We start from the raw sequence: 15304 nt of genomic DNA on the forward strand, positions 1-15304 counted from the left end.
GGGCACGGGTTGCCGTTATTTTAAAGTAACCAAATTTTAACACGTGAATATGAACACCATTTGGATCATTTTGAGACCAGGAAAACATAACTTTTCGCAATTCTGAAAAATAAGGGCCGGCCTAAGGTACAGTATTTATGCGTGGAAGTTGTACTCTACTCATTGAACATCGATTTGAAAAAATTTAATAGGTTATAAACAGTATTAAAATGTTTAAATTTCATTAAAACCTCCATTTTTCAATTCATTTGCTTTGAAATGATATATTGCATATTTTAATGTACCTACGGTATTATGGTATTTATTAGTATCGGAGATATGTCGTCTAATTCGAAGACGCTTTCGTAAAAATGTAGTTTCACAGCATTTAAATATATAATAAAACGTTATAGTACTTTTCGCACGATTTCTAGATCGAAATCGTGTGAAAAGTGCAATAACGTTTTATTATTTAGAATGGATTTTCACAAATTAAAGCCAGAAACAATCGAGTTAATTGAAATATATGCCAAACCACTTCACGAATTATAAAAAGATTTTTAGTTTTCTTTTATTAATGAAGTCAACATGATTTACAAAATTCGAAAGAAATCAATGACCCAAGTGCCAACACCTGATCGAATTTGGGTGGAATGACTATTTCTATTGAGCGACCTCGATATTTAAACAATCGACCCGATGTTTTTGAAATATTAATTGTACTTCCCATTGCCCATTGCAGGTTAAAATCAACAATCGGATAATAATTAAAAAATAAATCATAAAAAACTAACACAAGGCCTGGGTGTCATAAAATAGTTACATCTTCTGGTGTAAAGTGACTGGGGTGGTAATTCTGTGTTTTCGGATGAAAATGATCACATATGGAGAGATGTCGGGCCTTGAGATGAACCGACTGAATATATAAGTCGATTTTTTTAAATTTTGTATTTAGGTGTTATCATCGCCACGGTATTGGCTCTTTTTAAAGTTTGGATGCCTTCATGTAGTGGGATAGTCAAATCTCATTCAGGAATCGCCAATCAAATTTCACGCGCGGTAATTAGATAATATTAGCATATGATTCCCATGCGTAAAATGACTTAATATGTTTTCATAAATGCCTTTCAGTAGCTTCGTTTCCAATAAGTTTATCTCACCTAGAAATGGGTTCTAAAAACTCTTGAATCGACTTGAAGCTTTACAATCTATCAGGAGTTCTCTCCTGTCATAATATCAAGTCTAAATGTCTCCAGGAGTACTCGAGTGCGATTTGCAACACGTGTTATTCTCACAAAGAGTTCAGCACTGGGGTCAAATTGTATCATAATTACACACGTCTATACGCTTTGGAGAACGCGAAGCCTGTGTGCGAAATTAGAAAGAAACGAAGACCTGTTTACACCCTCCTAACATACAATGTGACTCCTTTCGCACTTCATTTAATCATTAATGCTTGAAATTGTCTTTATATATATGCCGTAAATTGTAAAAGTTAGTCATCATCATCATCACTGGTCAACAATCCTAAGATTGGCTTGGCGCAGCTCTCCACTCACCAATTCTCCTATCTGCTAATCTTTTCACACCTGCGTATTTCTTCTCTTTCACATCTTACTTTACCTGTTCCATATATTTTGTTCGAGGTCTTCCTATTTCGCTCTTGCCATCCACTTGTCACTCCACAATTGCCTTCATCAGGCCATCATGTCTCAAGATGTGGCCTATAAGGTTGTTCCGTCTTCTCATTAAGGTTTTCATGATGCTTCTCTTCTCTCCTACTCTTCTTAGGACTTCCTCCTTACTAACTCGGTCGATCTATTTGATCATCATCATTCTTCTGTTGCACCATATTTCGAAGGACTCTATACTTGCTTTCTCCACTGCTGTCATTGTCCATTCCTCACTTCCATATAGGAGGATACTCCAAATGAAGGTTCTTATAAATTATTTCCTTAGTTAGTACCCAGCATTAAGAGGATATGGGCTTGGTATTTCAGCGAATTGTTTCTGAGTCCTCTAAAGCTATAATTATTCATTCAAATATGTCTCGTTTTCAGAGAAGCAGGTAACAGCAGGCTGCCCTAGTCTTTATCTATGCTTAAAACAATTTTTTCATTTAGTATTTTCTATCTTGTTTTATCGATTTATTTTTCCAAACTACACGATTCGAGGACTACAAAGTATTAAAACATTTTTCAATAATTACCACAGGAACAACTATCCATGTTTAACCTTTCAATGTATTTTTCCTTCATTCTAGGTGCCTGTTACGTAGGAGAATGGTTAACATTGTAAAAATGCCTGATGGTGAGTACTCTCTTTGCCCATAATTGATTTGTTTTTACTGCATATTTACTATTCGTTAATACCAAAAGAGATCCATAATCTTTGGCCACATTTGCCAGCACCGTATTTTTCATGCTTAACTCTGAAAGTATTTTTCCCCAAGGTGGAAGAATTGTTAATTTTTTTTCATGTTCCTTTCGGACGATTTGTTCAGTAAAATTATAATTAGGAACAGAGAGTATCTAATGACTTTAAATGGTGAATATTCACGTAATAATATCGCATTTTTTGCTAAACAGCGACATTTCTTGGAGGATTTATTTACCAGCTCAACACGTCTTTATACTTATTTTCTATGATGAATTATTGATTTCATTGTAGCTATTTTTATTATTATATCAGTCAGTGCATATACTGTCATCGGTCGAGGTGCTTATTATTGATTTGAGATACATGTTCCCTTGTGTTCTAGTACGTCAGATTAATACATACAGTTGTATTTATGGGACGCCTTCGTTCCACAATCAGTAGATTTATGTCTTTCAAAGTGAAAAGCTCTTTATGACAGCAATATTGGAACAAATCGTTTTACAAAACGAATTATTTGATCCTTGGTCGTAGTTGTAACCGCTAATGTAAAAAAATTAATCAATTGCTTGGGAAACAATCGAAGAATATCTAGGTGCGTGTTACGGAGAATGAACCTTGTAAATGTATCTGAATAGTTATTGGAATAGCTTGAATCAGTTGAGTTAAAGTCTGGCTCGTTGGAATCATCGTGATTTAGATGTGGAGAAAGATCTTGGCATGGCTTAGAAAGAACGTTCAATATAGGGTCGGCCATATTGGCAGGTACCTTGGCCCGTATAAAAGTCAGGAAAATGCGCAAATGCGTACATTTTGAATGTGGAAACAGAGCATGTCGTTTAAAAAGATCATGTGCACGTGTTCGACGATATCAGCGTAGCCGTGGGCAATTTTCAAGACCTCACTTCTTTGAGTAATATTGGAATTGTTTATTAGGAACAGGAAATCTAAGTCCAGTGGCATTAGCCTTAATGATTCTGAAACTTAGCGGAACTCAAATGCTCCTGAGGGGCTTCTTGTAAACAACAACATTAAAAATCAGTTTCATAGAAACAGTAAGCTCTGAGGAACATTTATTCTCCATCGAATGCGAAAAACTTGAACACAATATTAAACGACCCACAAAAACGGAAAAAAATTCTCTTCTTTTACGTGCATTTTTCACTTTTCCGTCACTGACACAGCACAAAGTTAAGTGAAAGACTTAACAACACAACTTATGCACCTGTTTTATATCACATGCGCCAGCCCTCTCCTCCACACTCTCTCCAGTTTCACATAATGCTTAGTACTCCTAGAAATCATTAACTTCACTTTCTTATCACAAAATTCACTTGCTTATCCTTGTCACTCACGAGGAAAAAAAACAAACTGCCCGGATGAACCACAACACTGGCTAGGAGGAGGAAGAGCTGGGTGTGCTCATGGTAGGAGTGGTCATGCTGGGAAGGTGAATGATGTTGTAAGCCGGGACCGTCTGAGTGTTGCTCTTGGGTATGGAGACGCGAGGGGTAATGAAGGGTTTGTTGGGAAACAGCACACTTCTCAAAGCGTGCATCATTTGAAGCTTGAAGTCCAACTTTTGCTGATCGCCCATCTTCCTCAGGGACGGAAGGAAAGACAGCAGAAACATTTTATCGCCATCCATCTCCTCTTCTTCTTTCTGAGGTTTCTTTTTCTGCGCCTCTTTGCGTAACAGTTTGAGCACTTCGGTGTGAAATTCGCCCTGGGTCATCAAGCGAACTTCGTCCTGTTTTCCAATCCTATCAGCAAGGCTAGGCTCTTCGCTCCTCTCCGGTCTGGCGGAATATTTGTGGAATTCCCTGACATCTATTTCTTCGGAGTAGTCCACCGTCTCGTCCATTGTCTCACAGAAGGGATCATCGTCGTCATCGGAGGGCGCGCCTTTGTCTCCTCTGCAACGAAAATAAATAAAAACAAAACATTAAAACTCCAGTTTTCTCCATTGTGCGGGGTGGAAAACATTGCCTCACGAAATTTTAATCGTGAATAGCTGATGTCAAGTGAAGCGAGACTCTAGGGAGGGCTCGCGGGGTCACACTCCCGGGGCAGGATCTGTTAGCGCTAGCTTTTCACCTCTGCACCGCAGAAGGGGGAAGGACAGGAAGGAGAAAGGAAGGAAGCGCTGCCGCGATGAGAGCCCGACGACGCTTCCTGGGATATGATAGGGTTGGAAGCGAAGGGAAGAGGAATCCCGCACCGGCACAGAGGCGGGCGGGTCCTACTACCAGCGAAACCATAATTTAATGTTTCTACGGAAAGGAAAAAAATTCCTATGAGGAAGGAAATTTATACGATTTTCCGTAGATAATAGCTAATGTCAAGAGAATGAGGGCTCAAGGGGAGCTCTTCAGAGATACAACACACCGGGGCCGGGAACCAAGTCAGAGACTTATACGCCCTATCACCCGAGGAGGGGGAGGAGAGGAGGGAAAAAAGGAAAGAGGCGCTGTCGCGATATGAGCCCGATGACACCTCTGGAGTAGGATAGGGAAGGAGGGGATGGGGAAAAATACCTTAAAGCTATAGAAGCGAAAATGGCCCACCAAATAGCGAAACCAGGCAAAGCCATTTCTGTGCCAGCGATTTTAGAGGATTATCCAATGAGGAAGAATAATCCAACTATCAAATCGCTAGAGATAGCTCATGTCAGTAGGAACCAAAATGACCAATGATGTTTAGGCCGAAAACGCACCAATTATAATTAGACTTTGACCGAAGCACTCTGATTGGCCGCGTGTTTGCCCTGTTGACAGATGCTATGGACATCTCATGACTTCGAATTCTTCGCCTGTATTTGCCTTTGCCCATAGCGTCCGCGCATAGCACTCGCGGCCAATCGGAGAGATTAAAAGTCTCTGTGTTAAACAATGGTTACGCGTTCGACCGAAACATCATCAGTAACAGTGGAGTAACTAGGATTATGCTTTGGGGGGAATGGGGAAGGGCGACCCCGTTTCGGGAAAATGACATGCCGGCAAATACATTTTACTTAATTTTGGCACTTAAAATTTGGGTTTCATTAAAAATTTATGTTAAAATTTACTGTACGTCAAAACTAGACAATAGTTTTGCATAAATTATTTTTATTTCTCCGAGGCTTTGGGAGGGGGATCTAACCCCCTCATTAACCCCCCCCCCCCCCCCATAGTTACGCCACAAATCAGTAACGTTGTTTCCTTCTGGTATCCGCTATCCAGGATTAAAATTATCTACACCTCTGTACATCTAGATCTTTTTAATAAATCATATTCATCACACCTAAACTTATTCATGTTCTTTTATTCACTTAAGAGGAATCATACCTCCCTCACGACCGGTAGTTTTGGCGACGGATAACTTGGTTAATATATATGCTGTCGTGTACTTATTAATTTTCAAAGTTCATAGAGGAGACCATGTTTAACAATTTACCTATTCTTCGATTTAAAAAGTTTAGCTCAGTATTTTTTTCTAATGCTAATATTTTATATTCAAGAAACAGGTGACAGAGAGATGTTGACAAATATTTACTCTACCTGTTCTGAAATTTTAATGATAATAGCGAGCGTTTCAAAGGAGCGATGCTTCACCAAAGAAATGAAAATATAAGACCAGACGAGAGGGAGGGATGAGTCTACATGTACATAATGCCCAGCGAGCCACCTCCAGGATGTTTGGCAGGGGGTGATCAATCGCCAGCATTCAGAATGCAAGAGGACTCCCACATACAAACCACACGGTCATAAAAAATGTTACGCATACTCACAAATTATACTTCCGCATTCTTGCAAGGCTAAACTTGCCAACTATGTAGTTGCCCAACTCATTGCTTAATTTCTAAAATTGTAGGTACCGGAACGGATACAAACACATTTTACCCTCACTATTTTCAAATATAAACCCTCCCCTAAAATTTCAATTTCACTTTTTCAAACTTATAATAGAAGATGAGTTATGAAAACGATCGCAGAAGGACAGGTGGAACGGAAGAAGGGCAAGGGACGGCCCCGAATAAGTTACATAGTACAATTTATAAAGGATGTAAAAGAAAAGAAATATGTCCCTATGCAAAGGCTAGCGGATAGGATATAGGATTGGAGAACAACGCCAAACCAATCTTAGGATTGTTGACTAATGATGACGATAATAAAAGATGTAGATTGTTGTATAGTCCAAAAAATCTTATGAACACTGATTCCCGTTGTTTGTGGCCCTAAAATTGTTGTCACTAAGGCATTTATATTTAGTCAAAGTCCTAAAATCATTTTATGCGATAAGTGGCAATATGCCGAGTGTACGTGATAAATACAAATATAATTGAAGGAGTGAATCATGTGCAGTAACAAACAGACCAAGGTTAACAGTGTATAAATGTTGTTTTCTTTACATGGGGTCAAAGTTATTTCATTAGCTACCCGCTAAAATTAAAAATTAAAAGCACGAAATAAAATCTTAAGATCTTTCAAAACTGGCTTTTCTCAAAAGAAATAATAGAACATTTACTTTGATATTGTATCTTTAAAACACTCACGTATTATTTACTTCATTATTATTTCCTTTTATTGGGATACATTTTTGTTATTTGATGGTGGCTCAATAATGGTCCTATGGCCTTGGAGACCACCTTAAGCTCCTTCTTTTTGTTATCTTGAATTCAGATGTAAAACCGAAATGTAAGAGTAAATAAATAATTATTATTATTAAGGTATAGTATCATTGGTGATCCGGCATGTTTAAACTTACCTTGACCTTCGCGGGAGGGTGTCCAGGAATGCGAGTAGTTCGGAGAAGACGTATTTCCTCTTCTTGTAACTGGAGCTTCCACCTTCCTCTTCCATCTCACGCCTCTCTCTCGTGTGGTAGTCCCTCACAGATTTCCATTTCCTCTTCACCTCGGTTACTACGAGGAAAATGGGAGAAAGAAACTGGTCATCCACATCTACATAATATTCAGGAATACTTCTTCGGCTCTACACCAGGTTAATTCAGTCCCATTGGCCGACGTTTAGGAAAACGACTTATCTTAAATTCTCAAGGCATGTTATTGCCTCAATGTCCAATTTCAAACAGAATCAAAATGACCGTTTGGGAAGACCAACAATGAGGTTCAACTGTCATCCTATTGGCTGCTGGTCTTTTGAAGTTATTTTTGTTCTTTCCATATGTTTTTTATGCAATTAATTGTCGGTGTCCAAGTATTGATTAGATGAAAGCCAGTGTCACGATTGAAGTTTTTTGGGATTGAGGCGGATCTCGATGGCTTCCTTCAGAGGCGTAACTACGAATATACTTTGGGGGGGACGAGGGGACTTTGGGGGGAGGGTACGATTAGGGTTAGTGTGGGTTGGAACTATTTTAAACTGGAAACTATTTTATACTGGACACATTTTAAATCTCTCTATTTTGGAGTTTATTTACTTTATTTTCTTCTCATGATTACATCTACCATAGAAAATGACGGAACACGAAGGAAATATTTTAAGCGGTGAGAGAAAAACCCTTCTCAGAATTAACCAACTCTGAGATTATCAACTGTTCAGCTCAGACCTTCGTCAGCACGATAAATTTTAAAGAAATGGTTGTAAGGAGAAAGGGAAATCAGGGCAGATAAGAAAGGATGGGAGAAGTCAGAGTATAAAGGAGTTCAATCCGAAAAATGATTTTTCAACATACCTATTATATTATTAAACAAATTGTTACCATTTGGTTATTTGCTAGTAGGTAACAGTTAACTATTGAAAATACATCACCTAAACTAAATCAGTCAAATCGAAAATTTAAAATTAATTCGTAAACAAAAAACAAAGAGCGCTCCAGGCGCCCGGACCCTCTCTGATCCGGCCCTGTTAGGTAAGCGAGTATGAAATCCGTGTTTGAGAGAAGATATTTGGTGTGCTGGGGGGAGGCGGGAACAGAATTGGATTCAAGGATGGGAAGATGTACCGAATAAACTTTACTAAGAATTATAGAGGGGAGCTTCATTTTGGGAGGGGGACAAAGTCGGTGGGATTCGCATATTGCCTCATCTACACCTACCGGATATATACTTTTACTAGAGATGGGTCGAATATCAGATTTCTCGAACTCGAATATCGAATTCGAATATTAAATCATTGCTCGAATATTCGAATACCTCGAATTTCGAATACCTCGAATACTAAACGATGAATGCTGGAATGTTTGACTCGGTTGCTTGTGACGCAGGCAACACAAGATTTTGGGGAGTAATTTTGATTTCCTTTAAAGGATTCGAACAGGAATTTAGCTTATTAATGGAATATTTTAACTTTATGGAAACAATTGGGCATATAATTAATTCAACTTACATCGCTTTACCCCCACTCCTGCTGCCAAGTGCTAGCTGACAATATGAGGCATTTTGTAAAATACAAACTCTTCTCCACCGGATTTTCTTAAATTATTTTCAGTCCATCTTTGGGAAATCTCACGAGATAAGAAGATGAATTGGAATTGCTATCAGGGAGAAACCAAATATCCTGAGAAAATATCCCTTCGTCTGGGACTGTAACAATAAAGATTTATAGCACCACTCATCAATTGTAACTTGATATATGTTTTCGGAAAAAAATACCGCATGAACTTCCGAGAAGTTCTGCTGCTCATATCGAGTCTCGCTAAAATGCCAAGTCTCCGTCCTATTTTGACATTTATTTGTTTATTTCCTCGCGTAAATTTCTTAAATAAAGTCAGAAATTCGTCGCGTTTGGTCTTGTTCTTTTTTAAATTACGCGCACATTACTAATATTTCAATCCAACAAAGGTGTAAATCAATTGCCCAAAGTCATTGTTAGACACCTTTTGGGCTAATAGGTGATTCATGCAGCAGTTGACCTCCAGAAACTGGAAACTTCGAAGCAGGTAGGCTGAAAAAGGTCAGTGGGTGAGAAAAGGGGGGGGGGGGCGAAACACATTTCTTTTGTTGTCGTATAACTTGATATTTTTTTCGAAGCTAAGGTCTTCGTAATATGATCCCTGCGCGAGCTGGGACCTTTTTTTATTTCGGAGAAGAGGAAAGCCTCAGAGGGGGGGCTAGTGCTGAATGGAGGGGGATAGCGGATCTTGGGAAATGCGCTAATGTAACTATCCCACGGTACTCATGCAGCAGTTGACCTCCAGAAATGGGGAACTTCGAAGCAGGTAGGCAGAAAAAGTTCAGTGGATTAGAAAAGGGGGGCGTGAGATACGTCTTTACTGTTCTCGTGTAACTTGATATTTTTTTCGATGCTAAAGTCTTCGTAATACGATCCCTGCGCAAGCGAAGACCTTTTGTTTGATTTCGGAGAAGAGGAAAGCTTCGGAGTGGTTGAGGCGAGTGTTGAATGGAGGGGGATAGCAGATCGTGGGAAATGCGCCAATGTTACTATCCCACGGCACTGAGTTTCTCCCTATGGTAGTTTCATCTCCTGGAAAAGATTCAAACTAAGTGCCTGTCCTTATTAGCCATAAATGACACATGGTAAACATTTCGTCTCATGTTTACGAAAATTGCGTGAGCTGGGGCCTTTTGTTTGATTTCGAAGAGGAGGAAAGCGTCGGAGGAGGGGCCGAGGGCTGATGGATGGAGGGGGAAGCGGATTTTGGGAATTGTGCTACGCAGTTACTATCCCACAGCACTGAGGTTTACCTGGTGGGGGAAACCGGGGATTTTCGGATTTTTTCACCCGGATCAATTTAGGTTCCCCACGTCGAACTCTTTTCACCGCTCTAACCCGCGAATTTGATGTAGTTCGTCAACTTGCCTAAAACGGCGCTGCATGCACTAAAAGACTAGAGCTCTCTACATTTTTCCGAGTCAACTACCAAAGACGTGCGTGCGACAGTGTACGACGCGAAATTCAAAGTATTCGAGGTATTCGAGGCGGTACTTTTCGCATTACTATTCGAAACCTCGAATATCGAATACTTTCTAGTATTCGAGGTATTCGATTATTCGCGGATACTATTCGCACATCTCTTACTTTAACTAATTGATCGAAAGTAAATTTTATAAAGTATAAAATGGCTTTCTTTTCTAGAAATAAGTCGACATTCCGCCAGATATCGCTTGAAACTACACTGCCAATACATTTGTTTCTTTCTATTGCCTATTGAAAAATTCATCAGATGCAACACATGGAACATGTTTCTCTATGGAAACGAGGCTTAGACGTTGGCAGCTGCGGAAAAGTCATGAGTGGAAGCATTCGAAATTTGGTGCTACCGAAGAATGATGAAGATAAAAGAGATCGACCAGGTAAGTGCTAAGAAGAGTAGGAGAGAAGAGAAGTCTTCTAAAAACCTTAATGAGAAGATGGGTAAATTTGGTTGGCCGCATTATGAGGCATGATGGTTTCATTAAAACAATCGTAGAGGGACAGGTGGAAGAGCAAAGGATTGCCTCGAATGAGTTACATAGGACAGGCTATAAAGGATGTGAAAGAGAATGAATCCGCGTATACACGTCGCTATGAAAAGGCTAGCGGATAGGAGAGAGGAATGAAGAACTGCTTCAAACCAATCTTAGGATTTTTGCCTGATGATGATCATTGACGAAGTCCAATATGAGTGTCATAAAAGTCCAATTTCATGACACTTCTCCTAGAATCCAGGCCGTGACTAGCACGCTCTCAGGCGGTAAATCAAACTCAACACGCCACTTCTCCCCTTCCACAAACCATAGCGATTCACGGGAGAATCATTGAGAGGTCAATATTAAACGAATTAGCATGAATTTTCACAGTTGCATAAATTTTCATACATTCTGGGCTGAGGCAAGGGATTTGGGGGGTCATTCATGACATGGTTGAGGGGAACATGGAACGCCCCCCGGGAGAAAGAGGTCTTGACGTCTTAATAGGCGTGCGGTGGGGAGTATTAGGACACCACCCTTTTGCACAATTGGAAATGCTATAACGAAATTACGCCTAGCATTTATTCAAGTCCTTTATGGTTCGGGGAGAACGAATTCCCATATCTATCCATTCAGCAAAATATCTCTAACAACTTATCGTTTCTGTAGCACCTGGGAATGTGGTGGGGGTTCTAAAATGATGTTCTCCGAGTCGTTTTTAAAGATGTCCATTCTCAATTGCGCAAGCACTCTAGCGAATCCCAGTCTAAGTTGTTTAACATCTGTGTAACGCAGATGTTAAACGAAAATTTCCATGTTAGTATTGTCAATATAGATGAATTCGACTACATTGAGTGTGCATAACTTAACAACAATAGTACGTATAATGTAGTGATGGGCAAAGTCGATCATTTTAGTGATTTAATCATTTTGACTCAAGTCACATAAATGATTCAATCAATTGATTCAATCATTATGATAGAAAATACTCAAATGAATCAAGATCGAAAAGACTCAAAGGAGTCATGATTGAAAAGACTCAAAGGAATCAAGATGGAAAAGACTCAAAGGAATCATGATCAAAAAGACTCAAAGGAGTCAAGATCGAAAAGACTCAATCAATGGATGTAATAAATCACTTTGAATAATCGAATAAATACTGCCTCATCTGCGAAGAGCATTGGTAACGCTGATTGCTATCCATATTATCATTTCATATACTATTTTGATTGTGAATTCCAAGATGAGTAAATTAGATTGCAAAAATGAAGGAAGCAGCGTCATGAAATTATTTGGGAAGGCAAAACTGACACAGTTTCTTAACACTAATAGAATAATTTCTAACTATATATCTCAAAATATAACACAAAATACACCACACAGTATGCGTGAATCTGATCTGCAGGATAATTTTATGAACGGCACAATAAAATGTTAACAGCTTTAACTTCTACTTCTTAACGTTCTCCTACAAGAGTCATCTTAATATTTTTCTTTTACGTGTATTTGTGTTATTAATACTGATAACTGCTGGAAAACATATAAGAAAAAGATTACACAAGTATTCAGTTCTTTATGACATAGTATTTAATTTTCTCACAACTATTTCTGCCCCGTCGAAAAGAGATCAAGCATCGATCGTTCCAAATTTTGAAATAAACCGGAAACCGGGATGATTGATATGAAACCGGAAGTCGGAGTGATTGATGATTGATTATCGACTTGTTTAACGAAATGAATCATGAGTCATTTGATTCACCTAGTGATTCAATCTTTTTGATCGAATCGTTCATGATCGACCCATCACTAGTATAATGCATTTATATCCCGCGAAACCACGAGGAAGTCGTAGATATTGTTGCATGGGCGTACTCAGCGGGTGGAAAGGGAGGAATATATCCCCAAGAAGCGAAAATAAATTTAGTCCAAAACAAAAGTTATGAACAAATTTTCCTTTTGAAAAAAATGACATTAGTATACGACATGGAACTAAAATAAAAATCATTATTTTTTCAAAGCAAATAATTATAAAAACTAATAAATTGCTGTCATAATTTCCATAAACTTTAGGTTTCATTTGAACGACCACAGCTAGTTTTGCCCATCCCCCAGTTTTGATTCTGGGTACGCCCAAATTTTGTTGAACTCCTTAAAAGGATTGTTGCGGCTTTACTACTATACCTTACTAATAGATTATTTGACTTGTAGTGAGGCCTACTAACATATGTATTCCTTAATGAATTTTTCTGAATTTTCCTAGTATTTTAACAGCATTTTTTGCATGTGGTAGAATGTCGTTTTTTCCACGATCAATAAGAGACCATAACCACAGCTTTAGAACTCACTAATAGATTAGATTAGGTACTTGTAGTAAAGCCTACTAAATTATGCATTCCTTAATGCATGCTCTTGAATTTTCTTAGTATCTCTATTCTTAGTATTTGTTTCGTGTGCTCTAGCTTTATTCGCAGATTTACTTCATTAGTAGTAGTAGGCGAGTTTGTCTTTGCATGAATGTGATAAGTAGTATAATTTATCAGTAAGCATACCATATTTATAACCGTGTTGTGCACATGTGGGACTCCTCTTGCCAGTGGCGTAGAGAGGGGGAGGTCCGGGGGGTCCGGACCCCCTCCCAAAATATAAAATCACAATTTCTCTTCTTCATAACAGAAAAAAATATTTAAAAATTCATGAATTTTCAAAAGATTTCTTTTGCGAATGACATTTTCTCGATCACGAAAAGTGCTACAATTAGTTTAAACCCTCTCCTTAGTACCTCGTATTTCAACATTTTTTCACCCTGGTTTTGGACCCCCCCCCGAACGAAATTCCTGGCTAACCCACTGCCGCTAGCATGGTGGTGATTAATCAACCACTGATAAACACCTTAGAGATGACCCGCAGAGTAGTATGCAGATGCCCCTTTAAAAACCTCGTGGTAATGGCGATGAATATCTGATACTGGTCGAGGTCAAATAAACCGTTTAGTTTCACGAGGAGAGCCACTAAATGCCATTCTTTGCCGACACATTCCCTTCCAATAGGTCAAGGAAAAAACGATGAAATCACGTAAGAATGATCACAGTTAGTATTTAATCTAATAATTATGTTCGCCTCATTTCGCACAACAACAACAATAGTGTAATGCAATTGTTTTCCGCGACGCCGTGAGGAAGTCGTATCCATGTTGTTGTACACCTAAAGAGGATTGTTGTGACTATTGTCGTCGAGATAATAGAAGCGCGTCGAAGCGCCTCGCCACTGCGGTGCACCGTTGCCGCTTTTGCGGCGGCCTGCTAAAAATAGCCGTTGCCAGAGCGCGCCTCCGCCGGGCGAGCGTTATTTCCCGCGTCACTTGCGCCGAACTTTCCCCTTCACCCCCCGGCGGCAGCTGCGTTACGCTTCGATAATAAGCGCGTGGTGGTTATGGGGGTGCGAGACAACGTACTCGTAGTACCCTGAGTCACCTCAGCGGTGTTTGGTATGGGGTGAGTCCTCACCATTATTCACTATGCTGAACGGACCTCGTGTTCAGGGGTTACGGCATCTAAACATGAATGTGGACCTGTGAGGCGAATTTCACTCCAGATAAGGAGAGCGCGGTGGCCAGGTGGTTAGAGCAAAGGGCTACTGGTCGAAGTGTCCTGAGTTCGTTTCCTAGGTAAAGCCTTCGGAGACCCCCAAATTAACTCTAACTAGCCCTCTTATGAACCTTGACTGAGTGAAGTTTACAAACCTATGGCTTATTCATTGATGAGCCCTACCCTAAACTATATCAACTAGCCTACGGTTCCAGTATCGGAGTTAAGCATGCTCAGAAAATTCTATTACCAAAAAGATGCGAACCCTAGATTTTTTGCTACTAACAAAAAGACACGTGTATTCATTTTGACAGGCATAGGCAAATATAGTATTAAGAAGTTCAATCCGAAATATCACGTTACGATATGAAATAGATGTCAGATTTGAGGCTTCTTACCTATTCTATTCTGCTCACTCTCCGTCGCCCCTGCCCAGGATGGACTGACGATGGACGCCACTTCCCTCCAGGTGTTCTTCCTGGTGTCTCGCGTGCTTTGGTGTATGTCAGGCAACCTCCAAAGGCAGGGCCTGCTCTCGACCTCTGTTATCAGCTGCACGGTGTCCACCATGATCACGTCCAAAGGTGAAATAAAATATATCACGCCCAGCCGCGCCGGTTCTCACCAACGCCTTTTGCGCAGTTGTCCTTCCAATTCTCCTTCAGCATGCGGCCCCACTCCGGTGAGCGATCGAAGACGCACTGTTCCGCCCGCTACCTTCCCCTCTCCCCCCTCCGCCATAGCGTTTCCAGCGCGCGTCGATGCGCCGCGTCTGGCGCTGGCAGCGCGCACACCTCGGACCCAGCGCTACGCCGCAGCCAGCGTTTCCGAGCGTTGGAAGCGATTTCGTTCGCATCCCCTCCGGAAAGCGGCGGGGTAGGTTAGGGGGCTCCCAGTGGAACATTATTCTGTCATAACGATTACTCCTCGCTGAATGTAACTTCTTTTACCGGGGTGTTCGAATAAAACGTCGGCTTATTCTAACTTCAAAAATCACCTCTAACTCCGCTAT

At 40.1% G+C, this 15304-nt stretch overlaps 1 protein-coding gene across 1 annotated transcript; it reads right to left on the reverse strand.

Annotated features, from left to right (window-relative positions):
• Positions 1-3411: 3411 nt before the first annotated feature.
• Positions 3412-14982, reverse strand: LOC124162743. Its single transcript, XM_046539376.1, has 3 exons — positions 14691-14982; positions 7102-7258; positions 3412-4271 (listed from the first exon to the last, which is right to left on the reverse strand). The coding sequence occupies exons 1-3, from the start codon at positions 14860-14862 to the stop codon at positions 3752-3754; spliced, it is 849 nt and encodes a 282-aa protein (XP_046395332.1). The 5' UTR covers positions 14863-14982; the 3' UTR covers positions 3412-3751.
• Positions 14983-15304: the final 322 nt, after the last annotated feature.

The sequence above is a fragment of the Ischnura elegans genome, chromosome 7, assembly GCF_921293095.1.
Source record: "Ischnura elegans chromosome 7, ioIscEleg1.1, whole genome shotgun sequence".
In the NCBI taxonomy this organism is placed as follows: domain Eukaryota; kingdom Metazoa; phylum Arthropoda; class Insecta; order Odonata; family Coenagrionidae; genus Ischnura; species Ischnura elegans.

What these genes read in the sequence shown, in the direction of transcription:
- LOC124162743 (XM_046539376.1), bottom strand. Translation starts at nt 14,862, where the DNA reads ATGGTGGACACCGTGCAGCTGATAACAGAGGTCGAGAGCAGGCCCTGC. An exon ending in GAGTGAGCAGAATAGAATAG is followed by an intron (nt 7,259 to 14,690) that starts GTAAGAAGCCTC and finishes TTTTCCTCGTAG; the next exon opens with TAACCGAGGTGAAGAGGAAA. An exon ending in ACCCTCCCGCGAAGGTCAAG is followed by an intron (nt 4,272 to 7,101) that starts GTAAGTTTAAAC and finishes TTTTCGTTGCAG; the next exon opens with AGGAGACAAAGGCGCGCCCT.